Source organism: Hypanus sabinus, chromosome 4, assembly GCF_030144855.1.
Source record: "Hypanus sabinus isolate sHypSab1 chromosome 4, sHypSab1.hap1, whole genome shotgun sequence".
Lineage (NCBI taxonomy): Eukaryota > Metazoa > Chordata > Chondrichthyes > Myliobatiformes > Dasyatidae > Hypanus > Hypanus sabinus.
Window position 1 is genome coordinate 138,237,360 of NC_082709.1, and position 25,986 is coordinate 138,263,345.

General features: G+C 41.0%; 1 protein-coding gene across 1 annotated transcript in view; it reads left to right on the forward strand.

Annotated features, from left to right (window-relative positions):
- LOC132392165 (limbic system-associated membrane protein-like) overlaps positions 1–25,986 on the forward strand; it is an 87,599-nt gene that overhangs the window by 60,047 nt on the left and 1,566 nt on the right. The window contains exon 5 of the mRNA XM_059966014.1: positions 24,938–24,973. Within this exon, the coding sequence (XP_059821997.1) occupies positions 24,938–24,973 (36 nt within the window). The remainder of the gene's footprint in view (positions 1–24,937; positions 24,974–25,986) is intronic.

The window sequence follows — 25,986 nt, forward strand, 5'->3', positions numbered from 1 at the left end:
GAGTTTTATCCTGTGTTCTTTAATGGGAACCAGGTGTGCTGTAATTAGCTGAACTGGGAATGATTGGAAATTAGGTGGGAGATTAAGGCCCAATTAAAGAGATAATAGCAAGATGGGGAATTGCCAGACAGGCTCATGACAGTACGCCACCACCTTCCTCAACAGGAGCCTCCAGGTGATCCTCCAGGCTTGTCCGGATGGTCCCAATGAAAGTCTTGGGTGAGAGAGGGATCCAGGATGAAGGAGTGAGGAACCTAGGAACACTCTTCCAGGCCATACCCTTCCCGGTCGACTAGGTATTTGAGGACCCTGCCCCTACAGCAAACATCCAGTAGCCGCCGGACGGTGTATGCCAGATGGTTGTCGTTGATCCGGTCGGAGGACACAAGGGACTGATGGAAACTGGTTTTACTTGAGAGACGTGAGATGTAGGGTGGATGTGCACAGACTTCGGGAGTTTAAGCCGGATTACTGTGGGGTTAATGATACTTCCGACCTCAAAGAGTCCCAGGAAGTGAGGGCAAGTTCCTTAGGCTCATTTTTGAGGGGAATGTCTTTGAACGAGAGCCACAGCTCCTGCACAGGTTGGTACTCGGGTGCAGGAGTCCGATGGAAGTCAGCAATCCTCCTATTGTGATCGGCTGATCAGAGCAGGGCTGTACGCATCTCCTCCCAAATCTTGCAGCCTTGATCGATATGGGCCTGAACAGAAGGCACTGCAATCTCCTCTTCTTGCGCAGGGAACAGTGCGATTGGTACCCACCTGCCCATTCATTTGTGGGTGGAAGCCAGATGACAGGCTGACCAAGGCATCTAAGGCTTGACAGAAGGCCTTCAATACCTGCAAGGCAAATTGTGGACCTCAGAGACGATGCCTGCGGGGATTCCGTGGAGGCAGAAGTCGTGGCGGACAAGAAGGTCGGCTGTTTCCTGAGCAGAAGGGAGTTTAGGGAAGGTTACAAAGTGTACCATCTTGGAGAACCGGTCTACATGGTGAGTACGGTGGTGTTCCCATGTGAAAGGAGTAGACCGGTGATGAAATCTAGGGTGATGTGCAACCAAGGACAACCAGGGACAGGTAGGGGATGAAGTAATCCCGCAGGTGGCCGATGGGAGGCTTTTCCACGAGCACAGACAGAACAGGCAGAGACATAGGAACGGGTATCCGCCTCCATGGAAGGCCACTTTTCTGGAGAGCCAGTGTCCAATCACTCCCGGGGTGGCAGGTGAACCGAGATGTGCCCCCACTGGAGAACCTGAGATCTGATGGAATCAGGCACAAAACGGCGATCGGCGGGTCCATTGCCAGGGTCAGGGTCATCCTGTTGGGCTTCCTTTACTATGGACTCAATCTCCAAGTGAGGGTCACCACCACACAGGATGGTAGGAGGAATATCTCTGGGCTGGAAGTGTCCTCCTTGGAGTTGTATTGGCCGGAGAGCATGTCCAGCTTCCCATTCTTGGACCCTAGACTGTGTGAGGGAAAACTTGAACCGTCCAGAAAATAACACCCAATGGGCCTGGCTGGAGTTCAAAAGTTTGGTGGTCTGAGTATACCCCAGGTTCTTATGATCAGTCTAAACAATAAACAGGTGTTTTGCCCCCCTCCAGCCAGTGCCACCACTCCTCCAATGCCAGCTTGACCGCCAGTAGTTCCCAATTCCCCACGTCATAATTCTGCTTGGTGGGGGACAGTCAGTGAGAAAAGAGGGCAAAGACTTGATCGTTGGGACGGGACTGCTGCTACCCCGGAGTCAGAGGCGTCAACCTCAACAGTGAATTGATGGGAGGGGTCCGGTTGAACCAGCATGGGAGTGGTTGTGAACCACCTCTTCACGTCAGTGAATGCCGAATCAACCTCGGAGTCCCAACAAAAAGGTGTTGTAGACGAGGTCAGTTGGGTAAGGGGCACCTCCACTTGACTGTAATCCCTGATAAATTGGCAATAAAAGTTTGCAAACCTGAAAAACCGCTGAAGCTGCTTGCAGGTCGTGGGTCTAGGCCAGGGGTGGGCAAACTTTCTGACTTGTGGGCCACAAAGGGTTCTAAAATTTGACAGGGGGGCCGGACCAGGAGCAGATGGATGGAGTGTTTTGGTAATACACCTCATAAGAGAAAATAAAATATCATGGGATATGTAGAAAACATGTGCTTTAATTTCAATTGAAAATGAACAAATGCATTACAACAAAATATCTGTCTTTAAAGTCCCATGGTATTTAGCTATTTATTGAAATGACTTTTAAAACACTGAAAATTAGATGAATAAAATACAGCTTTTTTTAATAGTAACAGTTATTATTTTAAAGCACTGAAAATTCTGTTATCCTTCAAAATATTATCATCATCACTCTCCTCCTGACTGTCTTTATTTCAAAAACGGTAGGAGATGCAGGTCTACTTGTCCTGCTCCTTCTTATTCAATTGTCCCCTGTGCCAAAACTCAACAACGACCAACACAAAGACAGAACAGTGAGAGCGCGCCAGTATGCGGAGTGCATTATTTGATCTGGAGCGCATTTTTTTATTTTGAGAACGTACGTGCACCTGCGCACTACTCATGTCCATCACTTAACAAATGACATGTAACATGTAAGGCTTATTGAAAAAAATATTTTCAAATGCATTTTTTACTTAACACAACGAAGAAACTTATTTTTAATTTCAGTGGGAACAGTGTTGTTGGTCTCCCTTTTTAGCCAGCGCATCAAAGTCTGGATTTAGTTTTGTTGTGGCGATTCTCAGGATGGATCTGAGGTGTTGGTCAGTTAACTTGGATCTGTGGCTGGCTTTGTTGATGTTCATGACGCTGAACGCCTGTTCACACAAATAGGTCGAGCCGAACAAAGAGTAAAGCGCAAATGTGGAGTAATACACTGCACCTCAACAAAGGTCAATGTGTAGCGGTGTGCTACATGCAGCACTAAAATTACGACACGGAGTCGGTAACTGCAGTCGAAGAAAAAAACTTTATTCGAAATCCCCAGCCTCACTTTTAAGCCTCCCTCAACCTGCCCCCCGTGGCGCAGAGACTCCAAAGCTCTGTGCTCGCAAATCCCCACAGGCTATCTCCCTTAGCCGGAATGTTGGCTAATCATGAGCCGGGTCGGATGTGCCAGGAAATGGGTCGCCACAAATGTATATAGAGTGCGTCATCTATTGGGACAATGCCAGAATTGTGGAGAAAAAACGTTAACAAGGTTTATTAATATAATTTCCTCAAGTTCTGCGGGCTGGATTAAAAAGCTTAACGGGCCGTAGTTTGCCCATGCCTGGTCTAGGCCATTCTTCCACCACCCAGATCTTTGCGGGATCCGCCCTCACCTGCCTATTCTCTATGACATAGCCTAGGAAGTTGACTGAAGGACATGGAACTCACATTTCTCTGCCTTCACAAGTAACTTGTTCTCCCACAGTCTCTGCAGGACTAGACGGACATGGTGAATATGTTCCTGGGGGCTGCTAGGAAATATTAAGATATCATCTAGGTAGACAAACACGAAGTGATTAATAATTGCATGTCATTGATTAGGGCTTGAAAAACAGTAGGGCATTGGTGAGGCCAAACAGCATGACCAAGTATTTGAAGAGGCCCAAAGGTGTATTAAAGGCCATCTTCCACTCGTCTCCCTCCCTTATCCTGACTAGATGGTAGGTGCTACAAAGGTCCAACTTCAAGAAGATGGTGGCTCTGCGAATTGGTTCAAATGCCGAGTTAATGAGGGCTAGTGGGTACTTATTTTTAACTGTTAAATTGTTTAGGCCATGGTAATCAATACAGGGATGAAGCGACCCATCCTTCTTCTCTACAAAGAAGAAACCGGCACCCACTGGGGAGGATGAAGGTCGAATAATGACCACTGCGAGGGTCTCACTAATGAGACCATGGCCATGGCCATGGCCTCTCTCTCTCCAGTCAGGATAAGTTATAAAGATGACTGGTGGGTAATGAGAACCCGGGCTGAAGGTCGATAGCACAATCATACGGGTGGTGTAAAGGCAGGGAAAGGGCCCATTGTTTGCTGAATACCTGTCCCAGGTCATGGTATTCTGCAGGGACTCCAGACAAGTCAAGGGGTTCCAAGACAGGCAAGGTCACTGTAGCCTACCTAGGGGATGGAGCCGACCACACACAGGTGGCGTTTCAAAACGGGCTCCAGCTGGCTATCCTCCTGGTAGGCCAGTTGATGGAGGGGTTGTAGTGGTTCAGCCAGAGATATCCTTGAACTACAGGGGCTTGAGGAGAATGAATGAGATTAGATTATACCTCCTCTCGATGGTTTCCGGACAGGATCAAGGTCAGGGGAGGCATACAGTGGGTAACACAAGCCAGCAGTTTTCCATCCAGTGCCTGGGCCTCCAGAGGGGTACTTAATGGCTCCCGAGGTATTCCAGCCCAGGAGGCTATGTCCTCGTCCAGCAGATTTCCCTTGGCAACAGAATCCACCAAGGCGAATAGGGACAGGGACTGTTGTTGATAGTTCACAGTAGCTGGGATCTACATCTGGGTCTGGGGGGCTGATGGAAGTGTCATCCAGCTCACCAGGATACCCCTTTCTACCAGTGAGCCCTCCCTTTTGGCCGCAGAGGACAGGTATCCCGGAAATGTCCTGGCTGGCCGCAATAGTAACCATCCCCAGCTCTCTGCCTCCGAAGTCGTTCAACAGGAGAGAGATGGTTCAGTCCCAGTAGCGTCAGTTCCTCCCCTAGGGTAGTGGGGATGATTGGAGTAGGAGCTTGGAATGACCAGAAAAGGGAGGCTGGCTGTAGATGGTAAGGTGGGACATGGGATGACCTGAGGAGTGGGGCAACTGGTCTTTTCTGTCAGACACTCTTGAAGTCGATTATCCAATCTGGTGGCTAGAGAGATCAGAGAGTCCGCATCATCCCTCGCTGCCAGTTCATCCTTTATCTTGTCTGAGAGGCCCTGCCAAAACACTTCTTATAGTGCCTTGTCATTCCACCCAGAGTCAGCCGCTAATGTTCGGAACTCTATAGAGTATTTTGCTACGTTTCACGAACCTTGACTGAGAGTCAGTAGGTGCCTAGCAGCATCCTTACCATGAATGGGCTGTTCAAAAACCTTCCTCATTTCAGAGATGAAGGTGGAGAAGGAGGAACAGACCTCTGGCTGGTTGTCCCAGATCACTGTGGCCTATGCTAAGGCATCCCCTCGTAACAGCCCCATGATGTACACTATTTTTGATCTGTCTGAGCTGTACATACGTGGTTGTTGTTTAAAACCAGAGAGCATTGAAGTAAGAAAGCCTGGCACTTCCCTAGGTCCCCAGTGTATGGCTCTCGAGGTAATGGTGTTGCCGACCCAAGGAGCGTAGCCATCCCAGGCTGTGCGGTTTGGTCAAACTGGGTTCGTGGAAGGGACGGAGTAAGGGGAGCAGATACTTGGTCAACCTGCTCACCGACCTTCTTCCCCTCATCGGATAGGGCACGAAGATTTTCCATGATTTCTCTGAGCAGTTGATCATGTACACCCAGTAGGGAGCCCTGGCTGACAAGGGCCTGTTGCACAGGGTCCATGTCCACTGGGTTCATTCTTGGCCAGTTCATTCTGTTGCACGGATGGGGCTGGGGACAAACCCAAGTGCAGGACACAGGCACGGAAACAGAGTCATGAAGCATTAACACCGTCACAAATGTGGAACCAATATCTAGGAGAGTCTTTACACAGAGACAAGGTTTACATAGAATATCCAGGAAATGATGTGGAGCTTAGAACTGACAGTCCTGAGGAATCAGGAAACAAGGTTTACTCACACTAGAGTCAACCAGTGAACTGGCAAAGCATGGTCTGTGACGCCCGAGTTTTATCCAATGTTTGCTAATAGAGCCAGGTGTGCTATAATTAGCCGAACTGGGAACAATTGGAAATCAGGTGAGGGGATTAAGGCCCAATTAAAGAGATAATAGCAAGATGGGGAATTGCCAGACAGGACCATGATACAATCATCTTGATCCCTTTTTATCAGAGCAAATTTTCATAGCCCGGTTCATGAAATATCATTTTCCTGAGTGCGTACCAGTGTGCTGAGTAATGTGCCTGACTAATAATATAGATGACAAGAAAAGAAAATTGTCATCTCCACTCATATCCTCTTGACTAAACGTTCCTATGATATCATTGTTTTCACTAATGAAGAAAGTCTGCTGTACTTTGCAGACCAGGAACTTTCTTGGGAGTTTTAACCACAGCCAGAACTTCACCAGAAACTCTTATTTATGTCAAACTTAAAATGAAGAAGTCATGAAGTTTTCTTTGAAGTATTCACCAGATTTATTCCTCAACCAACTTTAATAGAAGCTGATAATCAAGTCATAATCATGTTGCAGCTTATGAGACATTGTTGACTGCAAATAGGTTGTAACTTTCTGACAATACAACAGTATTTGTATGCCAAAATCAGTTAATTGGTTGTGAAGAACTTTGGGCCATTTTGCCAGTGTGAAAGTCATCTATCAATGGAATTACTTATTGAAAAAGGTAAGTCAAAATTGTTCCTAAAGGAATTATAGTTTTTCGAACAAAATATTAAATAAATGAAAATGGACTGTAATAATTTTACAATTTCTCTTTGTAAAATATGATTACAAAAGCTAGTACAAAAGTTATTTATTTTTTCTTTTTTTATTTGCTTTAATATCTCACCCCTCAACAAAACTCCCCTCACCTGCCCTCCCCAAACATACCACAGCAGCTGATGTATTTATAATACAACACTTCACAAATACGGATATTTCACAACCATATCCTACACTTTTTCAAGACGGAGGCCCACGCACATCCACAACATGTCAGATGATCCAGAATACACTCATATTACAACTCATCAACCACCCTGTGAGGTAAACCATATGCGTGTTAAGGGGGGGGGGGTAAATTCCCAAGTACAATCAAATGTCCTCAACTAGGTAATTCCTTATGACTCCCAAAATATTACAAGAAAGATCCCCATTTTGAATAGAACTTTTTCACAGACCCCCCTCAGAGTGAATTTAATCATTTCTAGTTTCAGAAAAAACATTTTGTCCTCTAACCAAGCAGCAGCAGATGGGAGAATGGCAGATTTCCAGACCAGCAAGATTCTCCTATGGGCCAAAAGTGATGTAAATGCAATAATATCCAGCTGGTTTGCATTTAAACCCAAACCATCATCCGCCACACCAAATACAGCTACAAGCTGGCAAGGTCTCAGTGTCACCCCCAAGACCTCACTGATAATTATAAAGACCAGTGCCCAATAGCCATCAAGCCAAGGGCAAGACCAAAATGCATGCACTAAATCAGGTGGAGAGAAGGAACACCTGTCACAGCCATCGTCTGTCCCAGGATATATGTCAGCAATCCTGGCATTACTTAAATGTATCCTGTGTAAAACTTAAAATTGTATGAGCCCCAGTCTAGCACATGATGATGAGGAATGAACCCTATTCAATGCTTTTGCCCAATATTCCTCAGCCAGATCCATACCAAGGTCATCCTCCCACCTAGTCTTAGTTTTGTTTAGATGGAATTGAATTGAATTTCAGTTTATTGTCATTTAGAAACCACAAATGCAATGCAATTAAAAATGAGACAACATTCCTCCAGATTGATATCACAAAAGCACATGACAAAACAGACTACACCAGAAAATCCACATAACGTTTGGCAATCCCCAATCCAGAGTCCGGAGAAGCTGCTGTGTTTTAATATCACACTATCATCTTAGCGCGTTCCCCAGAAAGGAGCTCCAAACCCACCAGACTACCCAGACACACCAAGTCATGAGACCAACTCTACCGCCCAACAAACCAAAAACTAAAGCTACAAGACCTACACAAAACCACATAGTTACATATTTTGAACTCCCAAAGACAACAGGTGAGAGTATAGTACAGAGATCAGCCCTTTATCATTAAAGCTAAGAGTGACTTTTTCCCACAACATAGCAGATGGTAGATCAGGAAAAGAGGGAAATTTTTCCTTGACAAAATGGTGAATCTGCAGGTACTTAAAAAAATAATTATGCGGAAGACCATATTTACTGCACAGGTCATCAAAACTACTAAATATATTATGAGTGTACAAATCCTTAATGCACATAAGACCATTCAAACTGCAATGTCTAAAAACTGAATCGAGTGTGGAGGGAAGAAATAGATGGTTTCTATGAATGGGACCCAAAACTGAAGCTGATGTGAACTTATACTGGCAGCGAAATTGATTAAAAATTTTGAGGGTGGAGAGCATGACCAGGTTAAATGTGAATTGAAAGGATTTCAATGTCAAGGAAGAACACACTAAAGCTGGGAGAGACGAGGTGTGGCAAGACCGTGTCTCAAGCAGGCACCAGTTTATATCTGTCCGGTGGAGCCAAAATAATACCTTTTGAATGTTCGATGCCCAGTAATAATGATTAAAGCTAGGAAGGCCCATTTCACCTACATCATGACCTCTTTGGAGAATACACTTATTAACCCTTGGGACCTTAATTTCCCAAAATAAAGGAGGTTATAGCTTGGTTGACTGACTTGAAAAATAACTTAGATAAGAAAACTGGCAAGCACTGGAACAAATAAAGAAATCTGGGAAGTATAGTCATTTTCACTGATTGAATTCTCCCAGCTATAGTAAGGGATAGTGTGCCGCCTCTCAAAATCAGCCTTCATTTGGCTAACCTGAGGCCTGTAGTTAGCTTCAAACAGAGATGTAAAAGAGCGATTAATATGTATTCCTAGGTATACAAAACCATCATGAGATAAAGGAAAAGGCAAAGATTCCTGTTGGATCTGTAGGGCCAAGTTATTAATGGGAAAACACTTGCTTTTTTTATAAGCCCGAGAAGGCTCCAAATTGACCTAATAATGACACAATAGCAGGACTGCTATCTACAATGTTGTGAACATAAAGTAGGAGGTCATTGGTATACAGGGACACACGGTGTTCCATGTCCCCTCTCCTAACGCCTTGAAATAATGTAGTTGACTTAAGTGCAATAGAAAGAGGCACAATTGCAATTGCAAAATGAAGAGGGGACAATGGGCAGCCTTGGTGAGTGCCACGTGTTATTGGGAAATAGTCAGATCAAGAATAGTTTGTCTGTATGCACGCTGAAGGCGAGTGATATAATAGCTTAACCCAGGCTACAAATATTCGGCCAAATCTAAATTTCTCCAAAACATTAAACAAGTATACCCACTCCACTCTATGGAATGCCTTCTCCGTGTCCAAGGAGATAACAACCTTCAGACTCGGAGAGTCACCAGGTGATTAAACCACATCAGCCAGTCGACGGATATTAAAAAAAAGGTGTTGATTTTTAATAAAACCAATTTGATCATCTGAGATTATCTTGGGAAGGGGGTGTTCTAAAAGGCATGCAAGCACTTTAGCAAAAATTTTCACATCCAGATTCAAAAGTGAGATGGGGCGATATGATCCACATTGAGTCGTGTCCTTGTCCTTTATAAGAAGAAGTGAAATAGATGCCTGTGAAAGAGTAGGGGGTAAGGAACCAGTCTCCAAAGATTCCTGAAACACTTCTAAAAGAACTGGTATGACCTTATTCTTAAATTTCTTATAAAATTCTATTGGATAACCATCAGGACCTGGGGACTTACCACTCTGCATAGCCATAATGGCATTATTAATTTCTTCCTGTCCAAGAGCCTGATCTAAATTCTCCACCTCCTCTGGTTCAAGAGTTGGTATTTCCAAATTATCTAAAAAACGTTCCATAGTTGTTATATCTGAGGGAAACTCTGAGGTATACAGAGAGGAATAAAAAGCTGCAAAGATGTTATTAATCTCTTTTGGATTGCTTGTCAAGTTTTGGTGCATGTCTCTTATCTGGGGAATAAGTCGTGATGCAGCTTGATGCTTCAACTGTTGAGCCATTAGCCGGCTCACCTTGTCACCTATTTCATAATAGAGGCCACGTGTCTTAAGAATTAATTGTTCTGATAGCTTTGTAGATAGAAGATCAAACTTCACTTGCCAATCAGCCCAGCTTTTATATAATTCCGTAGTGGGTACCTCAGAAGATTGCCTTTCCAGGTCCAAAATAGATTGCGATAACTCTTGCATTTCCTTCCTACGCTCTTTATTGGCATGTGAAGTACAAGATATTATTTAAGCCCTCAAGAAATCTTTTTAAAGTTTCCCCAAGTAAAGAGTACAATACCAACTCAGTTTTGTTAGTCTCGAAGAATGTGTCAATGATAGCTGATATATAACTACAAAATTTCTCACTGGAAAGCAAAAGGGGGTTAAGTCTCCACAGAGGCTATTCTCTAATGTTCAAAGGAAAACATAGGTCTAGTTTCATGGGCGAGTGATCAGATATAACTATAGCAATGTATGCAATTTGTCTAATCATTGGTATCAAGGAGCTATCTATAAAAAAATAGTCTAGCCTAGAATAGGAGTGGTGAACATGAGAAAAGAAAGAGAATTGCCTAACCAATGGATTCAAAAATCTCCATTTTGTTGCATAAACATTGAGAAGGCCTTTGCCATACCAGAAGAAGTTCCCTTAGAGCTAGACCTCTAAGCATAGTGGGTCACTAGCATAGTTCAAATCTCTTGAAAAAATTAGCTGGTGTGTATTCAGGTTAGGTACTAATGACAAAACCTTATTTGCAAAGTTGATGTCGTCCCAATTAGGGGCATAAACATTTAGAAAAATGATAGGTATCTGAAAAAGAGAACCAGGATCACTGATTACATCAGATGGTGTAAACTGCATTCTTTTGGTGATTACTATTGCCACCCCATGGACCTGCTATTAAATCTGGAATGAAAAACCTGACTAATCCATGCTTTGTGGAGTCTATTATTGTCTTCCACTCTTAAATGTGTCTTTTGTAGAAATAGTGTATCTGCTTTTAATTGTTTCAGATGAGAGAAAACTTTAGCTCTTGTAACAGGACCATTGAGCCCCTTTACATTCCAAGAAATAAACCTCACAGGGTGGCCTCCATCAGCAGCACTCATGTTAACCATTTCAAATGACACACAGGGCCCACAATCCAAAACAGTGCGAGGGCACAAGCTGCACACAATAACGCACAATGAAAAGAAAGTCTGGCCAGTCTGTGACACACAAAAGAATAAGCTGCCATGGTGATCCCCTATAACACTCCCCTTACCCCTTTACACAAACAAGAAAAAACAATTAACCCCCAAAAACGAGATCCATCTCTCCAACTGAGGATGATCGCAGGCATTACCAAATAAAAAACTTCCAAAGCGTTCCCCATATAACCAAACCTTCAATCTAATCTAGGGTGGCTTCCCTCCTTAGAATTTATACCACCACTTATTCTACCTTTAGTATATATAGGCTAAAGATAACACAGGTCAAGTAAAGCATTAAAAACAAAAAAAAAAACTAGGAAACTGAATGCCAGAGATACAAATCCCAAATATTTACATTTGAAAGTTTTTGTTAATCAGATTCTGCAGCATAGCAGTTCAACCCGATCATGTTCCACAGATTAAACTGGAAAAAAAGAACAAAGAAGTGAATTGCAAAAATTAACAGCTTACCTTGGTTGGTTATTCAATGTTGCATGAATAACCTAAAAAAAAAGTTATTGCTCTTCTCTTTCTTCTTCTCCCCAGCACAAATGGTAAAACTCTTTGGCCGCCTCTGGTGTATCGAAATAATGCTTTTTACCTTCGTGGATGACCCGGAGCCGGGCAGGATACAAGAGGCCAAACCTGACCCCTTTCCCGTAAAGCAGGGATTTCACCTCCTTGAAAGCTGCTTGTTTTCTCCCTAGCTCTGCACTAAAATTCTAATGAGAAAACCTTTGATGCTCGCAGAAATACAGCTCCTGCTTCCGTCTACTGATGATGCGTTGCTTATCTTGAAAGTAGTGAAAGAGAACCAGGAACATTATTGGTCTCGTTTGCTTGGCTTCAGGGGCGCTGGATGGTTTAGGCCCAACTCGGTGAGCACGCGAAAACATGAGAGGCCTTGGGAAGAAGTTTGTCCCCAGCACTTCATCGACAAACTTGGTCATAAATTTAACAAGGTCCGAACCTTCTAAATTTTCAGGAATGCCGACCACTCCCACGACTGATTTTCGAGGTCATCTAGCTTCCCCTTCAGAAATGCGTTTTCACTCTGCAACACTGCAATAGCGGCTTCAGCACTCACCAGTCGGTCAGTATAATCATTCAGGCCATCTTCAACCTCACGAATGCATTCATCGTGCAACTCATAATAAGACATAATTTGTTCCATGGTAGAATCCACTGGTGACAAAACATTTCCAAGTTCTCTTCTTAGGGCAGAATGCACCGCTTGCCTCATGTCAGTAAGAAGTACTAAGCAAAGCCTCTCGAGGTCATCAGATAGCACGGGCCCAGCACCATGCAACGGCGCCATTTCCATAACATCAGCTTTCTTGCTCGAGGCTTTGCTATATTTTTCCCATTTTACTTCAAAGGTGCATTTTATTTGCTGTTTCAGTGTCTAGCAATGTCCCAGGTTATTCACCATATTAAATATTCAGTTATCTCGACCTTATGGCAAAGATAAACAGGTAGATTTTCAGTAAAAATCAGGAGCCACACTCACATGCACCTACTCACTCCATGCTCAACCCCGTACAAAAGTTATCTTGTTGTTAAAGTCATATCTATACTGATAGCAAAACAAAATTAAATAATTTTGCATAAAGCAGTGAGATTTAATGATAAATTAAGCATTAGCTGATATATAATGGATAAGTCACAAGGAAGTTCAGATTTACTTTGCAATCAAAGCTTACTAAATAAGCACTCATAATGAGATACTCCTCATACAGAATCATCTGCTGGGATAACAGTCAGAGGTATGTCTAAAAGATTTGTAATACAGTGTCACATACACACAGTGGCTACTTTATTAGGTACTCCTATATACCTGTTCTTTAATGCAAGTATCTAATCAGCCAATCATGTGGCAGCAACTCAGTCCTTAAAAACTTGCAGACATGGTCAAGGGGTTCAGTTATTGCTCAGACCAGACATCAAAACGGGGAAGAAATCTCATTTAAGGAGCTTTGACTGTGGAATGATTGTTGGTGCCAGATGGAGTGGTTTGAGTATCTCAGAACCTGCTGATCTCCTGTGATATTCCTACACAACAGTATCTAGAACTTACCAAGAATGGTACAAAAAAAGTGAAAAAAAAATGTAGTCAACAGCAGTTCAGTGGATAATTTGTCCTGTTAGTGAGAGAGGTCTGAGAAGTATGGTGAGACTGGTTCAAGCTTACTGGAAGGCAATAGTAATTCAAATAACCACATGTTACAATGTTAGTGTCCAGAAGAACATCTCGGAATGCATGACATGTCAAACCTTGAAATTAATGGGCTATAGGAGCAGAAGACCACAAATAGTACCGACTTTATCAGGCACCTGAGAAATCTAATAAAGTAGCCACTGTATGTATATGTATGATGAGCAAAATACTTTGCACTCAACGCAACTGATATTGACCCTTAATCTCCTATGATTTGATTGTATTAAAAACAGTAGCTTATTGCTGTTAGAAAAATAATATATATGTCAAAAATATATTTACATTTCAAGCTATTTTCACTATTATTTATTTAGGGGTTAGTAAATCCAAACATTGCATTAAAGTTCTCATCATTCTGTTACCAAATATCCTTTCTACAAAGTACATTTATATATTCATGCAGTAAAACCAGCATTGACACCATGACACCTTTTCCCTACAATTGTTTCTGTGTAGTGTTGGGATGTAGACCATTGGTTGCAGAGCACAGCTTGCATCTTTGATCCCCTAAGGATGATAAATACCTTGTATGTCACTGGTTGATTTGAATGTGAGTTTAGTATGATTTCATTTGAAAGATTTTTGTTGTGTGAACAAGACACATTCTAGGATAAACAAAGTGAAAGTTCTTTTGTCTTTATTTTCTTTTGGAAAGTGGTATTTTTGTGATGCAGTCACAGCTAATGTAAAATTTAATTTGTAGTTTATTGTACCTCTGTTCTCTGTGGTTTGCCAGTAGTCACTGGTTTAGAGTAGTATAATTACAAGTGGTTACTGAAATTACAAAAAAGTCTCTCATATTTTATTGGGTGAGAAGAAAAAAGCTGATTTGTATACAGTTTGAGATACCTTACCTTGTCTGCCTTAGTTGTATATACACCCATTAACACCCTGAAGCTTTTCATGTTGTTTCTGACAATATAAAGCTGATTAAATTTTGTTTACAATCTCAGCTTCAAACTTATTTTAACCATTCATTTAGATTGTAAGGGATTATTTTGCAGAGCTTAAATTGGCAAATTATTTCAGTATAAAAACCTGTAGTGGAAAAACATTCAGCACCATTGCACACAGTTTACTGTTATAATATTACAGTGCAACAGCCTGTGTCCAAGCTGTCCATGTGTATTCAGACCACAGCTGATTTCTTTCTGCTATGGTCTGGCAGCTATGTGAGATGAGCTTGGGTCCAATTTCAACAGTGGGTGCCCATTTCATAATCCTTTGGTGAAGTTCATCAAATATCATTGCAGGTTGTTGCACTGAACAAGCCATGAAGTTATTCTTGATTTGAAATTGTTTAACTAGCAGTCCTTCCAGTAACTATCAGTAACTGCAATCTGGGAGTTGTACACATTTTGCAAAGCTGGAGTCAGATGAAAAAGGAGGCTTCTCTTGCCTTGGCTACTCTGTGCTCCCACAATCGTTATGTTGTCACAGTCATTCTCAGCAAGGTAGCTCTGTTCACGGGAAGTGGGGAGCTCCTCAGGAGTGTGAAAGGCAGCTTGCCATAATGATTAATGTTTGGATGCATCAGACTGACTAGCTTCAGCACTTGCTGAAAAAGTACCATCAGTTACATTCCCTAAAGCATCCATGAATTTCTATTCCATAGTTTTAATTCTAGTCAAAGATTGCATTTCAATTTCAACAAATAAAATTTGCTTAAAACTACTCAGATGAGCAAATTCTGTGGTTCAGAAGCAGCTACAGGATAATTGAACTTGACAGTTGATATAAATGATTTATATTTGGTCACCAATAGTTCTTGGAAATGGGGAGGAAGTTCATGAAATATGTTCTCTGATACATCTGTAAAATGCCTAGACTGACAGTTTGATTAAACATACTCACTATTCTAATACTGTACCTCAGGCAGAGCTTTAAAGGAAAAATCTGGAGAAGCTTGTGACTCTTAGTGAGCTAATTGCTACATGTAATCAGCAGCAGCTCAATTAATATTTAATGTGGTTATAAAAGCTGAAATTAAACAAATAAAAGTCTACAAACCAAAGGCTTTACATTGTCAGTCTTTGGGACATTAATATAATTCATTCATTGACTGCCAGTGTGGGATACTTTGCCATTTTTATAGATTGCAGTGTGCATGATAGATTGTCAGTTTTCTTCAATCATGGAAGGTGGAATTAAATGCACAGTTTTGGATTTAAAGTCTGATCTGTGAACTTTGATAATAGCACTCTTCCTACTGTGTTATAGCAAAACTGATGAATGTTTTTCTCTGGACCAATTGACTGTAGGTCATCCCCAAAATTGGCTACAAATATTTTGCATAACTTTCACCAAGATTTTGCATCAGCGGATACCACTCTCATGTCCGAGTCAGAAGTGTGATAGTTCAAACCATATCCTCAACTCCTGATGCACTCTAGTGCAAAAGGTCATGAAACAAGAGTACTGCAATGTCAGAGAAGAGTCAAGTCAAGTCACCTTTATTGTCATTTTGACCATAACTGCTGGTACAGTACATAGTAAAAATGAAACAACGTTTTTGCAGGACCATGGTGTTACATGACACAGTACAAAAACTAGACTGAACTATGTAAAAAAACAACACCGAGAAAGCTACACTAGACTACAGACCTACACAGGACTCCAAAAGTGCACAAAACAGTGCAGGCATTACAATAAATAATAAACAAGACAATAGGGCAGTAAGGTGTCAGTCCAGGCTCTGGGTTTTGAGGAGTCTGATAGCTTGGGGGAAGAAACTGTTACATAGTTTGGTCGTGAGAGCCTGAATGCTTCGGTGCCTTTTCCCAGATGGCAGGAGGGAGAAGAGTTTGTATGAGGGGTGCGTGGGGTCCTTCATAATGCTGTTTGCTTTGCGGATGCAGCGTGTAGTGTAAATGTCCATGATGGCGGGAAGAGAGACCCTGATGATCTTCTCAGCTGACCTCACTATCCGCTGCAGGGTCTTGCCATCCGAGCTGGTACAAATTCCAAACCAGGCTGTGATGCAGCTGCTCATTACTCTCAATACAACCCCTGTAGAATGTGATGAGGATGTGGGATAGGAGATGGACTTTCCTCAGCCTTCACAGAAAGTAAAGATGCTGCTGGGCTTTCTTTGCTATGGAGATGGTGTTGAGGGACCAGGTGAGATTCTCCGCCAGGTGAACACCAAGAAATTTTGGTGTTCATCTGAACCTGAAATCAAAAAACTCCAGCAGCTGCTTCCAGTGTTTCAGTTAAATGTTGGATACCATATAGCACAATACAACAACAATGGGATTTCGAGTAAGTTTTTCAAAAAGATTATTTGACAATGACCTTCAACCCACACAACCAAATGGAGCATCAAATCCCATAACTGAGACCTTGTTTTGCATACATATTGTATTTATTTATCTGACAGGTGCCATTGCATATTAAAACAGTAAATTTGATGATAAGTACATTGTCCTGGATGCTCACCTTACATCAATATGTTATGTGGCTAAACGGGTGGATGTGTGTGAGAGAGAAGGTTCTTGGGAAACTGAAAGGTCTGAAAGTAGATAAGGCACTTGGACCAGATTGTGGACAACACAAGGATCTGAAAGAGGTGGCTGAAGAGATTGTAGAGGCATCAGTAATGATTTTTCAAGAATTATTAGATTTTGGAATGGTTCCAGAAGAATGGAAAATTGAAAATGTCACTCCACTCTTCAAGAAGGGAAAGCAGCAGAAGAAAGAAAACTATAGGCCAGTAAGTCTGACCTCAGTGGTTGGGAAAACCTTAGAGTTGACTATTAACATGACGTCTCAGAGTACTTGGAGGCACGTGATAAAATAGACCATAGTCAACATGGATTTGTCTAGGGAAAATCTTGCCTGTGTTACGACTGTGCCCCAACTCTGAGGGGCCGAAGGGCACAAAGTAGCCCCCTCCTTTTTGAGATTCGCAAGATCGCTATTAATTCGGGTCTGGGACCCAGGAAATGAGAGAGAGACACGCAGAATCCTCAAGGTTTGGAATGTGTCCTGGGCCTCCGAAAGTCAAAGCCACGGATAACGGCCATTGTCTCTTGGAGACGGAATTGTGTATTGAGTACTGTACTATTCATTGAAGCCCTCAGGAAATGAACAGAGAGGGCTGGTTGAGGGATTACATCATCCCAACCTGATTGACATCTGAGACCCTGTGAGTAAGGATAAAAGAGGGTCTGGGGAACAACCCCTTTAGACGCACCAGGAGAAACGCTAGAAATCCCGTGACAGCATTTAATAGTGACAGCCGGTGGAGCCCGCATGCATCCTTTCCCATTGCCTGGGGTTGGCGGGACTGACCACGGAAGAATGGCTTAGCTAAAAGGAAAAGGACTCCCACGACATTTCGAAGGATCGACATCATAAAAAAGGAAACTCTGGCAAGTTCCAAAATCTCTCTGTCTTGACTCCAACCAAAGGCTGCAGCCTGAATGAACTGAGTGACTTTTATATTTCCATTGGACAATACATTATCCCCTAGATGACAAAAGAGCTATTTCTTATTGATTATTATTATACCCGCACCTTTTGATCTAGTATTGACAACGTATAGTATCTGTATGTTTGCATTGATATTATTTTTGTGTATTTTTACCAATAAATACTGTTAAAATAGTACCAAACTTCATAAACTTAAAATAGTATCAGACTTCAACGGGCCTCTCTATCTTTGCTGGTAAGTGACCCAGTTACGGGGTATGTAACACCTGACAAATCTATTGGAATTGTTTGAAGAAATAACAAGCAGAATAGACAAATGAGAATTGGTTGATGTGTACTTGGATTTTCAGAAAGCATTTGACAACATATTACATGTGTGGCTGCTTAAAAAGCTACGAGCCCATGGTATTACAGAAAAGATTCCAACAGGGATAAAGCAGTGGCTGATTGGCAGGAGGCTAAGTGTTGGAATAAAGGGAGCCTTTTCTGGTTGAGTGCCAGTGACTAGTGGTGTTCCACAAGTGACTGATTCTTTTTACGTTATATGTCAATTATTTGGATGATGGAATTGAAGCTCTGTTGCAAAGTTTGCTGATGACATGAAGATAGGCAAGTAATTTTGAGGAAGTAGAGAGGCTAAAGAATGCCAGGAGAATGGGCAAAGAAATGGCAGATATAATACAGGGTGGGGAAGTGTATTGTTATCCATTTTGGTAGTAGAAATGAAAGGGTTGCGTATTTTCTAAATGAAAAGAAAATACAAAAAACTGAGGTACAAAGGGACTTAGGAGTTCTTGTGCAGGATTCCTTAAAGGTTAAGTTGCAGGTTGAGTCTGTATTGAGGAGGACATATGTGATGTCAGCATTCATTTCAAGAGGACTAGAATATAAAGACAAGGATATAATGTTGAGACTTCATAAAGCACTGGTGAGGCCTCACTTGGAATATTGTGAAGATTTTCAGGATCCTTATTTTAGAAAGGATGTGCTGAAACTGAAGAGGGTTCAGAGGAGTTTCACGAACATTATTCCAGGATTGAATGGATTGTCATATGAAGAGCATTTGATGGCTTTGGGCCTGCATATATAAAACTTATCGAATGGTGACAAGCCTTGAAGGAATGGATGTGGGGATGATGCTTCCTATGGTGTGAGATTCTAAGACCAGAGGACACAACCTCAGAATTGAGGAGCATCCTTTTAGTATGGAGATGAGGTGGAAATTTTTTTTAGCCAGAGAGTGGTTAATCTGTGGAATTATTTCCTACAGGTCCCTGTAGAGGCCAAGTCTATCTATCTATATCTATATATATAAGGCAGAGATTGATAGATTCTTGATCAGTCAGAGCATGAAGAGATATGGGGAGTAGGAGGTAGATTGGGACTGAAAGGAAAATGGAATCAGCCAGGTTGAAATGGTGGAGCAGACTCGATGGGCCAAATGGCCTAATTTGGCTCCTCAATCTTCTGGTCTTATGGTCCTATATTCCTTCTCTGAAATACATTTCATCAAAGTTAATGGATTGAACTTTGAAGAAAGAGTAGAACATACTGCTGCTGCCAAATGGTATCATAGCACTACCAACTAAAAAGTTTTGCAAGTTTGGGCTTAGAAGTCCTGTGATATTTTAAAGTGTAGACCCATTGGTGCTAACTCCCTGTCTTATACTTTTCAGTAAATGCCAGCTGACAAGCAGCTATGGGAAGTACCACAGACAAGCTTGATTGTAACCCTACCAGATATCCACACACATGCAACTTTCAACCCCTTTCAATGACTGGCTGTCAGATATAATATAGGGTTCTCTTATCTTCCACATGCCTAGACTTCAATCAGAGTTGAATCAGGAATTGCAGACCCTGTTGCCTTTTTACTCTCTTGGCCTGGAATATTCAAGCCTATAATAGCCACCTAACAAGATATTAAACACCATTTCATCGTTACTTTGACTTGCTATGGTATTAACAAAATCCTATGCTGGGAAGGGTAAATCAGCACTGAATGGAAATATAACTTGATTCACTATATAATCACTATGGCTGCAAGGGCACACCAAAGAGTAGGTATCCTGTAACAAGTGACTCATCTCCAAATCCCTGCGTTTCCTTCATCATCTACAACAGGGAAGAACTAAGTATAGTGAGATAATTATTGGGACAATTAAATTCCCAGAAACACTGAAGAAAGCATAAGATCAGCAGAAAATTGCTGGAGGAGCCCATCAGGTGATGAGAAGAATTTATCTGTGGAGAGAGTTAAACAGTCAATGTTTCAGGAGGAGACCCTTCTTCAGGACTGGAAAGAAAAGGGGACAATGCCAGGATAAGAAGGTGGGGGGAGGGGAAGGAGTACAAGGTGTAAGAGGTAAAAGAATAAAGAAGAAGGAATCTGAAAGGAAAGAACTATAGACAAAAGAAGAAAGGGAAGGAGGAGATGATTAGAGATCATTAGAGATCAAATAGAGATGATTGGCAGGTGAGGAGAAGAGAAAGGATATTAGGGGAGCTTGATGGAGAATGGAAAAAGAGAAAGGGGAGGAGAGAGATATCGCTGGAAGTTAGAGAAATCAATGCTCATCCCATGAGGCTGGAGGACACCCAGACAATATGAGGTGTTGCTCTGAGAGTGACCTAATCATGACTATAGAGGAGGCCATGTACCGACATGTTGGAATGGGAAGTGGAATTGGAACTAGAATTAAAATGGGTGGCCACAGGGAAATCTTGCTTGTTGTGGTGGATAGAGTAAAAGTGTTTGACAAAGCAGTCCCCCAATCTATGTTGGGTCTCATTGGCCGTTAAGGAAGAGGTGGAGAATTTCTGTCACTTGTAGAGATAAGTCCCAGGAGGGAGATCATTGGGGAAGGCCAAATGGAGAAGGGAGTCATGTAGAGAGTAACCCCTATGGAAAGTACAGAGTGGGGAGGGTGGGAAGAGGGAAAGATGTGCTTATTGGAAGGATCCTGTTGAAGATGGTGGAAGCTACAGAGAATAATGTGCTGAGCTCGGTAGCTCATGAAGTGTTAGATAAGAACAAGGTAAACTATCCATGATGATGCGATGAGGGTAGATGTCAGTGAAGTGGAAGAGATGCAGGTGAGGGAAGCATCCATGGCAGAGGAAGTGAAACCCCAATCTTTGAAGAAGGAGGGCATCTCTCAGATGATATGGAGTGAAAAGCTTCATTCTGTGAACAGATGCAATGGAGACAGAGAAACTGAGAAAAGGGAAGTGCATTCTTACATTTGTTACGAACCCCGTAACTGGGTGTCCTACCAGCAAAGATAGAAGTGTCCATTGGAGTCTGGTGATACTATTTTCAACAATATTTATTAGCAAAAATATACAAAATAATATCAATGCAAATATACAGAGAATATACATTAGCAATACTAAACCTAAAATTGCAGATAAAATAATAATCACTAATGAAACAAGCTCTATCATTGTCTAGGGGATAATGAATTGTCCGATGGAAATATAAAGTTCAGTTCAGTTCATGCAGGCTGTGGTAGTTGTTTGTCGATGTGTTGCAATTGTTGGAGAGAGAGAGAGAAAACATGTGAACAATAACAGCTATTATCTTGCCAACCTTCCTTTACGATTTTGATCCATTGATGCATTGTTGTGGCCATTCACGTATGATCCCTTTGTCCTTTAGCTAGACCGTTCTTCCATGGTGGACTCATCACCCAGGCAAGGGTGGACACACACACAAGCCCCCACTGGTCTTGCTACAAAACACTGTGAGTTAAAATTTACCGAACCTTTGTTCAGTCTCCGGTATCCCACCCTGTCTTATGGGGTTTCTGATGCTCACTAGTGTTTCTCCTGGTGCATCTGAGGGGTGTTAACCCCAGACCTCACTTTTATCCCCACTCACAGGGTCTCAGGTGTCAATCAGGTTGGGATGATGTAACCCCATCCAAACAGCCCACTCTGGTTGCCCCCTGAGGGGTTTCAATGAATAGAACAGTACCAAGTACACAATCCTTCTCCAAAAGACAATAGCAGTAATCAATGGTTCTGCTCTCCTTTTGTTAGCTGGAGACATTCCACCTTAGTTGTGCCTCCCTCTCATTAACTTTCATGAGCTGTTATCAATAACAACTGCCCTGGCAGATTTCCTTTTGTCTCTCTTACTTCCTTGTTAGCAGCATCGAAATAGTAGCGATTTATGATTTTCCAAAAGGGGAGGGGCCATGGGCGACTCTGCAACCTTCTGCCCATCAGAGTTGTTCATCCTTCGTAACTCAAGTGACAGAGTACGCAAGGTGGGAAAAGGTACCATGTTACACATTATTGAACCATATTAATCGTGCTTGTTCCAAGTGCAGGAATTAGTGAAACAGTCCATTGTCATTCCAGAACAGGCATTCTATTTGATGTTGGGCATTATTACAACAAAATTCTATTGATGAGGAAAACGCTGAATAATGAAAGTTGTTGGAAAGGATCCACTTCATTAATGATTCTGATCTTTAGAGGTCTTTAAATCCATATTCAGTGGGGTCTTGGGTCATTATGGATAGATTTGCAAATTTTGTTGATACACAGACCACAAAGGTTCAAAGAAGAAAATGAGCAGATACATTCCAACCCCTTCCTGGTTTATGGTGCTGTATGGATGTTTCCTCCAGCATTTCTTTCAACTTGCAATAAAAGTTAATTGAACAGCTTTTTGGTTCCTTTCGGCACACCGGAACTTGAAGTTTGGTAAATTTTTATGTGGGCAAGACACACATTTTGACTGTACACTGCCTGCACTAGCATTGATTTCGTTTGGGTTGCATGTGGTCTTGCTGTATGATTAGCTACACTGATATTGTGTTCAAATCCTGGAACTCCCTAGCTCATATTTGCATGCAAGTCCCTACAGCAGAAGATTGAAGCAGTTCAAATTGGTGACTCATCAGCAGCCCTCTGAAATAAGCTACAGATGCTGGCTTTGCCAGTACAGTTCCCTTTAATATCTATTAAGAATAATCTAACATGGTAAATACAGTTAGTAAGGTTTAATCAGTGAAGCTTCAAAGCATGTTGTATATCTAATTGCTGCGTGCGTGTTGGCCAAGTAAATTATTACACTTACTGCAAATGAGAACAGTGAACAAATAATTAAAGTAAAAAAGGAGATATTCCAAATTATAATTGTGTATTACAATTTTAGCTCTAAATATACTGTAATGCATATCTTAAATTAAAAGGATTGTATTAACAGGAAAATAGAGCAAAAATGATTCTTCCAACAGGTCTGCTGAAAGACGGAAGACATAGTGAGGGTTCCAATTTCTATTCCCTTCACATAAATATTAATTTGAATGAGATAATCTACTCCAAGGAGCTTGTCTCCTTCATTAGTGCTCCTGGAGTGTTGATTGGTGCTTCTGATCTGTCATTGAAGGCTTTGAGGAAATAAAAGTGTTTGTGTCAGCAGTGTTAAATGAGGGTGCTCATCGACTACATATTAATGATGACTTGTAATTAGCTGCACATCTCCCTTAGGACTTTCCAAAGTAAGGAATGATTTTTGGAATTATGTCCTTGACAGAGCTCCTTTCATTCTAAGAATTATGTCTGGAAGTTGTTGGGTCACATTAGCCATGATGATTCTTTGCAGTATGCTCAGTTTCACTTGTACTACTGATGTGGAACAGATGCACAGCAGACAGGAAAACTCTTTGCTGTCAACTTGTAAATCAAGTGACCCTTGTCTACATGAAGAAGGGCAAGTGCTTTCTTTGAAAATATTTAATTGTTGACCTATATTTTTCTTCTGTAAAAAGAGCTTTATGATGCCTGGATGAAATTAGTTACAGATATATGGTTATAATTATATAGTTTGCATTATTTAAATCACTATTTTGCGTGTGGTATGCAAATAGTCTACGAGTATTGTCAGTTCAGAACAAAGGCTGTACTAATGAGGGTCAAGGTCAGGCATTTAGTATCTTTGTTTTTGATTTAGTTCACATTAACAATGTTTAATTTAAATTAATTTTCAAGTAATGCCTTGTAAAATATTCATTTTATATGGCCTACAGTTTTGTTATTATTATGAAGTGTCTGGTAAGTAGAAAAAACAGGTGACTTCTCATTATTATGTCATTGCATGTGATTGTGTCCAAAGTGTTAATCATCTTCTTTGGATGAAGATGAGTGGTGACACTGACTTGTGAATTGTTTATTGAATGATTCCAAGCAGAGGGAAATAAGGAAGGGAAGCTTAAAAATAAGAAAATTGAAGTAATTTATGGCAATGTGCAAATACATTTCCAAATCAGTTGCAGTCTATCATAGTAGTAACAAAATATCCTAACCTAAACCTCCAGTACACATCTCCATTGTAAATAGGGAAACTTAAGAACTGGTTCAGCTCTGAAGAATTATTCAAAACTCTATTGGCACTACTAAGCTGCAGTGAATAAGTTGCCAAGTAATGCAAAATACAGCATTATGATAAATAAATCTGAATCTGATTAGGGCTTGGTTAATTTGCAACCATTCCTGTCCCCTATTGTGGATATCTCAACCAATTTAATGCTGAATTTTTTTTTTGGTAACTTACTAATGAAAATAAATCTGTCACATATATTTTAACACAGCTTTTGATATCCTATATGAGGAAGCAAGAAAAATTCAAGAGTGAAGATGTCAAAAGTTTGACTGTTCTGTCACAAATGTACTTGTGCTTCACTTGATAGTGTTTGCTTTGTAATTGTGGCATGATTTATTCCATCTACTGAGCAAGAATCAAGATTAGAAAGAAGTGTGAACAGTAGTATTGCATTATCTGTTCTTTGTCATTTAGGAAGTAAATAGACCATTTGTTCAGGATTATATCATTGTCATTTTATCACCTAAAGCCATGTTATAACTATATTTTCAAAGTACAGGAATGATTTTATTTAAAAACTGGAGAAAGTGAGCTCAACTTTACCCAAATATCCTGTGCTATGAATAGGTTTTGGCATTTAAATTCCACAGGAGTGACACAGACACAGATTTTTTTATGTTTATTAATGTCAGGTTAGACGATACAGTAAAATGGCAACGACAAATGGAGTAATAGAAACAAATGAAAACTTGCACCATCTAAGACCCTTTAATAATAATGAGCCTTTTGTAATCATTGTGTTTAATGTTATGTCATGGCATCATGATGTGCAAATACTTTTTCCATTTTATTTTCACCATTTCCTTCATAGAAAGTATCCTGCCAACTATTCCAAACCCAGTTCAAGGTCAGTATGGACTAGATATGACTTTAGAGATTTCTATTAGATTAGCAAGTAGTAGATATTTCTTCTAGAAGGCAATGTGTTGTAGAAAATTAACATGCAAAAGATGCATTTTTGACAAATACTGATTTCTATTGATGGAATGAGGTTAAAGGATTGCCCTTTGAAACTGAGATGAACCATCTGAGAGTTAAATATTAAAAGTTAATTAACTCTTTAATATTGGGGCATAGAGCTTAACCTTGTTTGTTTCAAACATCAGTCAATATTTGATTTATTATACTCTTGGGTACATGAATTAGGTAGATTGTATTAAGGAGCGTTATTATAAAGGAGCTTAATGAAAATCTCCAAAGCTACTTCCATTTGTCAAAACATTTTGAGCAAAACAAGAACTAATGACATTTTGCATATTTAACTGATACACTATTTCAATAATGAAATATACCTGCTATAATTGAGCACCACTTGCTGTAATTAACAGCTGTTCCATGCAGTTTCAATAATGATGTTATCTGGAATACCTCAATGTTATGAAGCACTAACTTGGCTCTTGAAACATAATTCAAGAGTTATCTAGATTTGGGTATAGAGTAGCGGTGTTTATCTGCTGCTGTCTCTTGGGCTTTTCCTTTCAACAGGTGCTACTGTTATGGTGCTGTCTGCATGGAATTAGTATCTTCTCCCTGTGACCGTATAGGCCTCCTCTCATAACCCAAAGATTCAAATTTGAATTGGCCACTATAAATTGCCTCTTTTGTGTAGGTAAGTGCAAGAATCTAATGGGAGTTGAAAATGTTTGAGAATAAAAAGGGGAATAGTGAAGTTTTTAGTGCAAATGAGTGCATGACTAACTAAAATTTCAGGAGATTGAAAGAGTAGAATACATTGTCATAGTGAACATGTTCGACTGCCTACAGGGAGAGAGCATTTATACAAAATGGTGGAAGTAAATTATAATCCATCAGTCCTTCCCAGACTCCCAATCTCTTTTTCTCTGTTCTCCAGTCCTGCCC